This window comes from Salvelinus alpinus, chromosome 3, assembly GCF_045679555.1.
Source record: "Salvelinus alpinus chromosome 3, SLU_Salpinus.1, whole genome shotgun sequence".
NCBI classification, from domain to species: Eukaryota; Metazoa; Chordata; class Actinopteri; order Salmoniformes; family Salmonidae; genus Salvelinus; species Salvelinus alpinus.
Genome location: NC_092088.1, coordinates 60,875,660 through 60,888,524, shown reverse-complemented (window position 1 = coordinate 60,888,524; position 12,865 = coordinate 60,875,660). Strand labels below are relative to the sequence as shown.

The following is a 12,865-nucleotide window of genomic DNA, read 5'->3' as shown; positions in this document are numbered from 1 at the left end:
GAGTGAGATGAGTCAAGTAAAGCCCCCCCGGCCAAACCCTCCCCTAACCCAGACGAAGCTGGGCCAATTGTGCGCGCCCTTAGGGACTCCCGGTCACGGCCGGTTGTGACACATCCTGGGATCGAAACCGGGGTCTGTAGTGACGCCTCAAGCACTGCGATGTATCTATCTTACCTTCTTTGCTTCGTTCTCTGTTTCTCCGTCTGTCTCTCTGTAACATACATTATAACCAGGTCTCCCCTATTGTTAATTGGTCCAGCAGTAAAGTCAACTGAGCTCCTTGTACTACTGTAGCAGATTTTACTGAGCTTTGTGTTTTTTATACAATCATTAGATAATGGAGTATAACACAGAATATATTTGCTGAATGGTTGCTAAAGTGGTAGCCACTGACCATAGCAATCAATGGCATGTGGGACAATACATTTATTTAATTTAAAGGAAAACAATGACAATGACAATACATTTTGGAAATGGAATATCACATCAGTCATAATACAGTATACTGGCAGAATTAAGTAGCTCTGTAGGACTAACTGCAGAGAGAGACATGGGTGTGGCTTCTGCTTGCATCAGTCCTCTACAATACTGGTGGATATAGACTGAGTGCACAAAAAATTAAGGACACCTTCCTAATGTTGAGTTGCACCCTCCCTTTTGCCCTAAGAATAGCCTCAATTCTTCAGGTCATGGGCTCTACAAGGTGTGGAAAGCGTTTCACAGGGATGCTGACCCATGTTGACTTCAATGCTTCCCACAGTTGTCTCAAGTTGGCTGGATGTCCTTTAGGTGGTGGACCATTCTTGATACACACGAGAAACTGTTGAGCGTGAAAAACCTAGCACCGTTGCAGTCCATGACCGGTGCGCCTGGCACCTACTACCATACCCCGTTCAAAGGCACTTAAATATTTTTTCTTGCCCTTTCACCCTCTGAATGGCACAAATACACAATCCATGTCTCAATTGTCTCAAGGCTTAAAAATCCTTCTTTAACCTGTCTCCTCCCCTTCATCTACACTGATTGAAGTGGATTTAACAAGTGACACACTCCCAGACACACACCTACACCGCTGACTACTCCGAGATGGATCTTTATATAGCTGTGATACCCTTCACCATAAGGTCTGCTCAGTCCTCTTCCCAAGGCAGCCATATTTCTCACCTTAGCCAATAAGTCATTCACTGTTTCTCTCTTCACTGCTGTTATTGATTGCAGCGCCCTGATGATAGTATTACAGGCATGGGTCATTTTAATGTTTTGTACAGTTAGTGTATATTCAGTTATGAGTCTATATGTGTGGCAGGAGCTTTGAGGACAGTCTATATAGGGCCTTACTGCTTACATAGATAAACTGTGTCAACTACAGAGGCCAACCTCTTGGCCCGTGAAAAGGAACATATTTGCACTCCTGCTGTTCTCTGATTCGTTCTCGCTCTTGCTCTCTCACTCTCTCTCTCTCCTTCCTCCCGCTTTATCCTCCGTCCTCTCATTCGCTCACTCTCCTCTATTACTTTCTCCATCAAACACTTTCTCTATCTCTCTTTTTCCTTCCTTTCTCCATCTCTCTTTTTCCTTCCTTTCTCCATCTCTCTCAATCTTCCCCCTCTCTCCATCTCGCTCTCCATCTCTCTCTCTTTCAGTTTGACATCACAGGTGTGTATATATAGCAGATGGATTCTCTCTTGGCAGCAGTCTTTCTCTGTCCCTGTAGTGAGCTAGGCCCAGCGCCGGCCAGCAGCTCAAATGAAGTAGAAACACTTTGTTGTTTACATTGTCCTCTCCGATCTGTCTAGACATCAGTTTCGACTTATATCCATTATTCATGGTTTCCCCACTAGCGCGCACACACACACACACACACACACACACACACACACACACACACACACACACACACACACACACACACACACACACACACACACACACACACACACACACACGTATACTGTGTGTGAGTGGTTATTAGTGTGCCTGTCCTCCTCCAGTCATGTCAGTTAGATTTATTCCTCAGCCCCTGCCAAGCACATGTTACCACGGCTACATGCCTGGAGAGCTTTGAAGCAGGTGGCCGTCCAACCAGAGCGAAACATTAGCCGTGCCCGCGAATAGTGAACACACATACAGATATAGTGAGCGTCACAAACGCATACCCCTCCGTATTTGCACCATGTGAAAGGTATGAAGCATTCTGGGTATTTGGCAAGGGAGTACTGAAGAGGGCAGGAGAGGGGTGAGGTTACAGCTCTGGTAAGATGTGAAGACGTTATAAAGATCTTATATTGCCTTCTAGCACCCAATAGTGCTTTTTAACACTTGATATTGGCACTCTTGACAAACCATGGCTCCTTATAACAGTGGTTGTATAAATATGAAGTATTAATTCATTTATAATGCATTACACATCGTCCATACATTATTATCCAGCTAAGCATTCATAACAGCGCATAACTCCTGTATGGAAGCATGGATGTTTGCCTACGAAGCAGTCCTGAACCCATTTTCCACTGCATTCCTGGGCTGCGTCCCAAATGGGACACTAAAAGAAGTGCACTTCTTTTGACAAGAGCCCAAAGGTAACAGGTTACCATTTGTGACACTCTCCTGTTGTGTGGGGTCTATAGGCAGCAGCAGCAGATAGCCACAAGAACTGTATCTAAGGCAGCCTTTTAAAAGGAGGTTATTGCCATTTGTTATGGCAGAGAATGTAATTAGGAAAATGGCAGCTGTGGCCATGTTGGATCATTTAAGGAATATAATCCAATTTGAACTGGACAATCCTCTCCAAACAGACTGTAATGGGAAAAACCGTGTGTGTGCCAGCCAGCCAGCCGGCCAGAAAGGAATACTACTGTCACTTTGTCCCTGATAGCCTAGGAACTATATTGGGTACTCTAGTGGCTGGGTTAGTCTGCTGGTATGTACACTACATGATCAAAAGTATGTGGACACCTGCTCGTCGAACATTCCATTCCAAAATCATGGGCATTAATATTGAGTTGGTCCCCCTTTGCAGCTATAACAGCCTCCACTCCTTATTGGAAGGCTTTCCACTAGATGTTGGAACATTGCTGCGCGGACTTGCTTCCGATCAGCCATGAGCATTAGTGAGGTCGGGCACTGATGTTGTGCGATTAGGCCTGGCTCGCAGTCGGCGTTCCAATTCATCCCAAAGGTGTTCGATGGGGTTGAGGTCAGGGTTCTATGTAGGCCAGTCAAGTTCTTCCACACCAATCTCGACAAACCATTTCTGTAGGGACCTCACTTTGTGCACGAGGGCATTGTCATGCTGAAACAGGAAAGGGCTTTCCCTAAACTGTTGCCACAAAGTTGGAAGCACAGAATCGTCTCAAATATCATTGTGTGCTGTAGCATAAAATATTTCCCTTCACTGGAACTAAGGTGCCAAGCCCGAACCATGAAAAACAGCCCCAGACCATCATTCTTCCTCCACTAAACTTTACAGTTGGCACTACGCATTCGGGTAAATAGAGTTCCTGTAGGTATCTGCCAAACCCAGATACGTCTGTTGGACTGCCAGATTGTGAAGCGTGATTCATCACTCCAGAGAATGTGTTTCCACTGCTCCAGAGTCCAATGGCGGCAAGCTTTACACCACTCCAGCCGACGCTTGGCATTGTGCATGGTGATCTTAGGCTTGTGTGCAGCTGCTCTGCCATGGAAACCCATTTCATAAAGCTCCCGACAAACTGTTATTGTGCTAACGTTGCTTCCAGAGGCCGTTTGGAACTCAGTAGTGAGTGTTGCAACCGAGGACAGACAATTTGTATGCGCTACCGTGCTTCAGCACTCGGTGTTCCTGTTCTGTGAGCTTGTGTGGCCTACAGTTGACCAGGGCAGCTCTAGCAGGGCAGAAATTTGATGAACGGACTTGTTGGAAAGGTGGCATCCTATGACGGTGCCACGTTGAAAGTCACTGAGCTCTTTAGGATGGCCATTCTACTGCGAATGTTTGTCTATAATGATTGCATGGCTTGGTGCTTGATTTTATACACCTGTCAGCAACAGGTGTGGCTGAAATAGCCAAATCCACTAATTTGAAGGTGTGTCCACATACAGGACCAGTCAAAAGTTTGGACACACCTACCGTTCAAGGGTTTTTCTTAATTTGTACTATTTTCTATAGTGAAGACATAAACTATGAAATAACACATATGGAATCATGTAATAAACAAAAAAGTGTTAAACAAATAAAAATATAGAATATATTTTTCATTCTTTTAAGTAGACACCCTTTGCCTTGGTGACAGCTTTGCACACTCTTGGCATTCTTTCAACCAGCTTCATGAGGAATGCTTTTCCAACAGTCTTGAAGGAATTCCCACAGATGCTGAGCACTTGTTGGCTGCTTTTCCTTCACTCTGCGGTCCAACTCATCCCAAAACATCTCAATTGGGTTGAGGTCGGGTGATTGTGGAGGCCAGGTCATCTGATGCAGCACTCCATCACTCTCCTTCTTGGTCAAATAGCCATTACACAGCCTGGAGGTGTGTTGGGTCATAGTCCTATTGAAAAGAAATGATAGTCCTACTAAGCGCAAACCAGATGGGATGGCGTATCGCTGCAGAATGCTGTGGTAGCCATGCTGGTTAAGTGTGCCTTGAATTCTAAATAAATCACTGACAGTGTCACCAGTAAAGCACCCCCACACCATCACACCTCCTCCTCCATGCTTCATGGTGGGAACCACACATGCGGAGATCATCCGTTCACCTACTCTGCGTCTCACAAAGACACACTGGTTGGAACCAAAAATCTCAAATTTGGACTCATCAGACCAAAGGACAGATTTCCACCAGTCTAATGTCCATTGCTCATGTTTCTTGGCCCAAGCAAGTCTCTTCTTATTGGTGTCCTTTAGTAGTGGTTTCTTTGCAGCAATTTGACCATGAAGGCCTGATTCCCGCAGTCTCCTTTGAACAGTTGATGTTGAGATGTGTCTGTTACTTATTTGGGCTACAATCTGAGGTGCAGTTAACTCTAATGAACTCTGGGTCTTCCTTTCCTGTGGCGGTCCTCATGAGATCTAGTTTCATCATAGCGCTTGATGTTTTTTGCCACTGCACTTGAAGAAACTTTCAAAGTTCTTGAAATGTTCAGGAATGACTGACCTTCGTGTCTTAAAGTAATGATGGACTGTCATTTCTCTTTGCTTATTTGAGCTGTTCTTGCCGTAATATGGACTTGGTCTTTTACCAAATAGGGTTATCTTCTATATATCACCCCTACCTTGTCACAACACAACTGATTGGCTCAAATGCATTAAGAAAGAAAGAAATTTCACAAATTAACTTTTAACAAGGCACATCTGTTAGTTGAAATGCATTCCAGGTGACTACCTCATGAAGCTAGGTTGAGAGAATGCCAAGAGTGTGCAAAGCTGTCATCAAGGCAAAGGGTGGCTACTTTGAAGATTCTCAAATATAAAATATATTTTGATTTGTTTAACACTGTTTTTGTTACCACATGATTATTTCATAGTTTTGATGTCTTCACTATTATTCTACAATGTAGAAAATAGTAAAAGAAAACTTGAATGAGTAGGTGTGTATCCTTTTTTTTGTTACGGGTACTGTCCATTTGTGTATATATAGTGTTTCTTCTCTTGCTTCATAGTTCTTAGAATGAGATGGATTAGTATGTCTAGGGCCCTGAGTTTTCCATGATCATGACCTGGCAAGGAAAAACTCAGGGCTGTGACTCTGTGGCGTCAAACACAAATAAACCAAGGGGGGAAAAAAACAATACATGTAGGTCAGTTGTATTCTGGGTATTTTCCACCTGTTCAGTATTCAGACTGTTGGAATACCTTAGGATGTCAGACACAGTATCATGTCACCCAAACACACACTACTGTCCCAGTCTGCTGACGTCACATAGTCCATTAACCAGAGACTCCGTTGGTATGGTTCTGACTCGTCTGTCGGCCGGTCCAGAGCATACCCGGGTGCAAACACTATTTAAAATCATTCAAAATACTTTATATGGACTTGATTGAGTTTGCCTGGCTTAATGAACCAATGGAAAAGTACCAAAACGTTCAACTCCAGTCATTTGACACTCGATGCAGACTTACGCAAACGCTCAAAGTATATGAAAGATTTCACATAGTGTTTGAACACAGGTCTGGTCCAGAGTGGACGAGCAGTGTCAGTGGGTCGTAATAAAATATTAACTACTACCCTGCCGTTAATACAACCCAGCTTCCTTGGAAGGGAGAGCGGGCCGCAGTCGAGAGCTCTGAAAGTTACTGGAGTGCCAGGGATTCTCTGTGACGCCATTCGCTGGGCTACACCCTATGGTTTAAGGGCCTAGCGGTGACACGCTGACCTTTACCTCGCCAGGCGGTATGCACTGTGTGTGTGCTTGCAATCAAACCATGCAACTTAATGGCTGAAGGGGAAACATGTCAAAGGAAGTATTATTAGAGTGAGTGGATGTCTAAGCAGCTGCCTACGTAAGTAGCACTGCAGAGTATGGCGAGTCAATGCATTACAATGCAACTGTGCTCTGCTCATTCATTCAGTCACAAGATGAAGGGTTGAGGGGCCTGCATGACAACATTAGTCGTATGCCACTATACACCCCTAGGATGAATGAACTTACAGGCCCATGTGGGCAAAAGCAACAGAACGACTACACACACTCACACACTCACAAACACACATTCAACATATGGCAGAGGCGTGTTTGACAACCCTGACAGTGTGCGATATGATGGAAGTGGGTGTTTGTGTCTTTACCTCCACTCTTATGCATCAGCAAGCCAGAGCCTCACATTGCCATGCTAGAGCTCTTTCTCTCCATTACACTGTCTATAGGGACTCAAGTGATTGCTACCTTGGACCTCTTACTATTATGCAGATCTTGTGTCGGTTCATATGGTCATGTATTAATTAGGTAGATTCTATGAATACTTTAGATGGCACCTTGTGGAGCTATACAGTACATGTACCCTCCAAGCCCACTCTCATTTCAGGCACATGGTGCTAGATACTCTTGTTCGAACATTGCAGATAGAAATAGAACCTATAGAGCAGCTGTCATGATTCCCTATTTCTATATGAAATAATAAACTCAGCAAAAAACAAAAGTCCCTTTTTCAGGACCCTGTCTTTCAAAGATAATTCGTAAAAACCTAAACTTCACAGCTCTTCATTGTAAAGGGTTTAAACACTGTTTCCCATGCTTGTTTAATGAACCATAAACAATTAATGAACATGCACCTGTGGAACGGTCGTTAAGACACTAACAGCTTAAAAGCGGTAGGCAATTAAGGTCCCAGTTATGAAAACTTAGGACACTAAAGAGGCCTTTCTACTGACTCTGAAAAACACCAAAAGAAAGATGCCCAGGGTCCCTGCTCACCTGCATGAACGTGCCTTAGGCATGCTGCAAGGAGGCATGAGGACTGCAGATGTGGCCAGGGCAATAAATTGCAATGTCCGTACTGTGAGATGCCAAAGACAGCGCTACAGGGAGACAGGACGGACAGCTGATCGTCCTCGCACTGGCAGACCACGTGTAACAACACCTGCGGGACAGGTACAGGATGGCAGCAACAACTGCCCGAGTTACACCAGGGACGCACAATCCCTCCATCAGTGCTCAGACTGTCCGCAATAGGCTGAGAGAGGCTGGACTGAGGGCTTGTAGGCCTGTTGTAAGGCAGGTCCTCACCGGACATCACCGGCAACAATGTCGCCTATGGGCACGAACCCCCCGCCGCTGGACCAGACAGGACTGGCAAAAAGTGCTCTTCACTGACGAGTCGCGGTTTTGTCTCACCAGGGGTGATGGTCAGATTCACATTTATCGCTGAAGGAATGAGCGTTACACCGAGGCCTGTACTCTGGAGCGGGATCGATTTGGAGGTGGAGGGTCCGTCATGGTCTGGGAGGGTGTATCACAGCATCATCGGACTGAGCTTGTTGTCATTGCAGGCCATCTCAATGCTGTACTTTACAGGGAAGACATCCTCCTCCCTCATGTGGTACCCATCCTGCAGGCTCATCCTGACATGACCCTCCAGCATGACAAAGCCACCAGCCATACTGTTCGGTCTGTGCGTGATTTCCTGCAAGACAGGAATGTCAGTGTTCTGCCATGGCCAGCGAAGAGCCCGGATCTCAATCCCATTGAGTACGTCTGGGACCTGTTGGATCGGAGGGTGAAGGCTAGGGCCATTCCCCCCAGAAATGTCCGGGAACTTGTAGGTGCCTTGGTGGAAGAGTGGGGTAACAACTCACAGCAAGAACTGGCAAATCTGGTGCAGTCCATGAGGAGGAGATGCACTGTAGTACTTAATGCAGCTGGTGGCCACACCAGATACTGTCTGTTACTTTTGATTTTGATCCCCCCTTTGTTCAGGGACACATTATTCCATTTCTGTTAGTCACATGTCTGTGGAACTTGTTCAGTTTATGTCTCAGTTGTTGAATCTTGTTATGTTCATACAAATATTTACACATGTCAAGTTTGCTGAAAATAAACGCAGTTGACAGTTTGAGTTTTTTTTTTTTTTTACAGGGACAGTGCACATGAATCAACGTGAGAGGACATTTATTTTTTTGCTGAGTTTAGGTGTCTGATCAACAAAATGTTAACGCAATCTTTCTCTCTCTTTCTCCATCTCTCACTCCTCAATTTCTCGCTCCCCAATCTCTTGCTTCTCCATCTCTCTCTCGTTCTCTCCTCCATCTCTCTCTCTTTCCTCCATTTCTCTCTCGTTCTCTCCTCCATCTCTCTCTCCCCTTTTCTTCTAGGAGGTTCAGAAGGTGAATAATCCTGCTAACAGTCAGGCAGCAGATGGGACACCTAAGGGTCCTGATGAGAAGGACGAAGTGGTACCTGCCAGCGAGGTGGGGTGGATGACCTCTGTGAAGGACTGGGCCGGGGTCATGATATCAGCACAGACACTCACCGGCAGAGTCCTGGTACGTGCCCGAAGCATGTTTCTGTCTGTGTGCACGTGTGTGTGTGTAGGGGTGTGTTGGTGCTTTTATTTTGAGCTGCTCTCAATCTCAAACCCCTGAAGATATTCTACCTGTCGTTCATATTATGTCAGAAAGTGTGTGATGTCAGACGTAATAGACCGAGCAGAAATATAACTGAGTTATTAAATTGACATGCCTGACTGGGATAGCATGTCAATTTACTGGGATACATTCTCCATATGCCTTAATGGGATGTTTTTGTGAAATGGGGAATCAGCTACGTTACTGTTAGATTGGAGGGTGCGTAGAACATGTGGTGTGTGTTTCTAACCAAAGACTGACAGGGTACACAGGGGTTGGAGGGAGGGAGCAAAGGACCCCTTGTCTGTGTCTGCTGCAGTGTAATCAGCTGATGATACATCTGTCTGCTAGGCAGTGCTGGAATAAAGCATCTGGACTCCCAGCATGAGCTGTACTTAAAACCAGACAAAGGAAACCCCTACATTTTACAAGGGAAGAAACTCATATATTTTATTTGTAAAGGTAGAATGTTATCTTTTTTGAAATACTGACACATATAACATATGATAAGCCTGATTGTAAGACATAAAGGCTAATAAATGCTTATTAAAAAAAAGTCATACTTGCAGGCTTTAGGTAAAGTTCCAAAATGTATTGATTTAGGTGTTTCGTAGATGTTTAGTGTTTTGGGGGACTGAATAAATACGAAACTCGGAGCGTTGACCAAAACAAACACACAAAACTATAAAACCACCAACCCTAAAAGTGTAATTGTTAATATTTGGTGAGATGTGAATTCTTCACGTCTACTTAGAATATGTGTGGGGGTGTGTGTTCTCTCTAAAGCACCTGTCTGATATTGAGGAGAAATTAAGCAGAGGTCTGTATAGAGCAGTACTCTGCATAGAAATATCTCACCTACTGTGGTCTGTGCTACTTCTGATATTGTCTAGGTTTCTGCACCATATGCCTGCTTACTGACGCTGTAATGATATGCACGGGAATGCACTCTAAACAGTTAAGTGTGTATACAGGTGAATGAGTGTGCGTGTGCACGATTCAAGTGTTTGCACACATCTTGACATGTACAGTGTGTGTGGGCGGTGTTGTGGGACTCTTGCCATCCATCAGGCCTTTTCTGCAGATCAAAGCTGCGAGGAGCGTCTGTGTTCGCTGAGCCCGTTTCCATGTTACCATAGCAACTACAGTGTAGCCGTACTCAATCATCTGAACTGTGCAGGACAGGGGTAACACACACAGGGTGGCGTGTATACCATGTAGATTCAGTGACATAGGGAAGATAAATAAAGAAACCGATGTATGCGCTTAGAGCCCTAGGTCTCTGTTCATGTGCTGGTCTTGATGACTTTGCTGCTAATAAAGATCAAGTGTGCTCTGGGGCTTAGGTGTATTTAGATTCCTCTGGAAATTAGCTATCACAACTTCGCCCCAATGCCTTCTGTCGAGGGGGTACTGTCAAGAGAATTATGTTCTCAATGTTCATAAACCAATTCAATTAAACTACTCAGGTTTTTTTATTAGTTTATTATCCAATAGGCCACAAAGTGTCCTATCCTATCCCCCCTTTGATACATGGCTCTGCCCATGTATCAATATTGCCGCATATATAAACAATGACTGAGGTAAGATTAGTAAATTATCCTTATGTCTGACATTATCTTGTAGGAGCGCCCCTTTCATTCTCTATATGTCCAATTCTCTCTGGGGCGTTCATTCATGTCTATCCTGTAACAATTCTCTGTCAAGTGTCTTATCTACTTTAAGATGTATCTGTGCTGCTTTCACAGGCACTAGTCAATGCTACTATTTCGGCCTGTTGTGCCGAATAATTTCTAGGTAATGGTTCAGTGTCAGGCCCCTTTTGTCTCCACTCAGTAACAGCCCCCCTTCCTCCTACTCCTCTCTGCTCCCAAACCATCAAGGTCTCAGCAGTGCAGGGAGGGCTTCTCAGTCTGCCCTTCCTCCTATCTGTCTGTCGCTCTTTCTCATAACAGTCAGTATCAAATATGGGTTGTTTCCAAATATTTACTTAAAATCACCCGTCTATGGTGGCAATCTCTAAGGTTATTACATAGTTTGATTAAGGTTACTTCGATGCTCTCAATGATCCTGAATCACCACAGCTGTCATATATCCCTGTCCTGTTGGCTTCGATTAGGTTCTAAATACTTAACATAAGTCTACCATTAATCCAAGGCTATGCCATTTCTTTCTTCTCATTGGTTCAAATTACAAATATGTCAAAGAACTATAAACTCGTTCATAATTATCCATTACACAAATTACCTTAAAATCAGTATCACCAATGACCTTAAATTGATTATCCAAATGGCCCTCCCATGAGGCTGATCAGACCCCAAAGGAAAGCCCTGATAGAGGTCAAAGGTCATACCACCCTTTTACAGTCGTGTTTCATACTATATTATACAAATGAAAGAAAACCATCAAACATTTTCTACATGTTGTATCCCCGATTCCCAGAACATTCCCTTTATCAAAAGAATTCACGTGTTTAATTAAAACTCAGAAAATAAAACTTCTAATATTCCATATGTGAGTGTACCCCTTTAAGATATCGTCTCTCTGGGAAACATGGAAATCTCCTCCAACCCAAACGTTTACTACAAACAAAACCTAATATCCATCGTACTCCCTCTAATCATAAGTTTCCCTTAATTTAACATACGATTTGACTAGTTTGGCCCAAGCTTGCTTTGCAACATTAAAACCCATTTAGTCGGTCTGCAAACAGTCTCTCAAAGTGCTTGATAGGAATACCCTGCCATTAGACACACACAACAGTGATCAATGTACACTGTCCCTGTAAAATAAAATGAACTCAACCTGCAATCCACTTTACTGACCTGACGTTGTTCCACGTAATGGAAACAGATTATAATGTTAGAATACATTGACCTTCTGTTCCAATTCACTGGTGTTACCTAAACAATCAAACCAAAAATTAATAATCAAAACTATCACGAATCCTTTACGATTCAACTATTCAGACCTGAATCTCTTACAGCCAAATATAGCCCAGTGAGCGCGACTAACTGTCCTCTTCTTACCAGTGGACAAGAATATAACCTCTCCTAATTAACTTCCTGCCTTACCGATATCGTACGATTAAAACCAAACTTACAACTGTCCCGTCTTTCGGCTTCACCCATATGAATTGTTCCAGCCTTAAAAGTAATATGTAAATCGCCAAAATGTATAACCTACATCAGCCAATCCATAAGAATAAAAACACATTTCGATGGGCACAACTCTATCGCAATTATCTCTCCGTTATTATTTAGAATTCATCTGATTTAGGTGACTGTCTCTTCTATGATTCAGTAATTTAAATACGACTCCATTCTCAATACGTTATTCCAGCGAACCATTTAGGCAAGACACCGTCTTGCATCGAAATTCGCTTCGCTATTATTTTGAATGAATTAGTCTCTCAATTTAACCTAAACAATCTATTAAAACGTTCAGTTTATATCTTATCCAAACACTAGCGAACGTATCTTTCCAGGCAAAACATACCAATAGTTGAATTATAATAAAAAAACAGATTTTAGTCAATCGGTACATAGGCTGAGATGCGAACCCGAGTCTCCCGCGTTGTAGGCAAGAATTCTACCCCTCGACCACCAACGCTATCGAAATGATTGAGACGCAAATAACCCTATTATTGAATTAAAGGTCCAAGCGTTTCACCAGCGAGGATTCTCATTAATCTCGCTCTCGTTGTCTCTGCCTCTCTCTTTCTCTCCCGATTGTCACGCCTGTCCTTCCCCTTAGTTGAATTACAATTTTGGTGGTTGTGTCCTACTCGGTCACAATGTTTACAGGGAGCCTTACACTCCCGG

The 12,865-nt window shown here is 43.8% G+C and overlaps 1 protein-coding gene across 14 annotated transcripts in view; it reads left to right on the top strand.

Annotated features, from left to right (window-relative positions):
* The window catches only part of kcnma1a (potassium large conductance calcium-activated channel, subfamily M, alpha member 1a), a 261,503-nt gene that overhangs the window by 81,097 nt on the left and 167,541 nt on the right, over nucleotides 1-12,865 (top strand). For 13 of the 14 annotated variants that reach the window (XM_071393540.1, XM_071393539.1, XM_071393537.1 and 10 more), the window contains exon 2: nucleotides 8,790-8,960. In XM_071393540.1, coding sequence (XP_071249641.1) covers nucleotides 8,790-8,960 — 171 coding nt within the window. The remainder of the gene's footprint in view (nucleotides 1-8,789; nucleotides 8,961-12,865) is intronic. The other variant, XM_071393538.1, reaches the window with a different exon arrangement.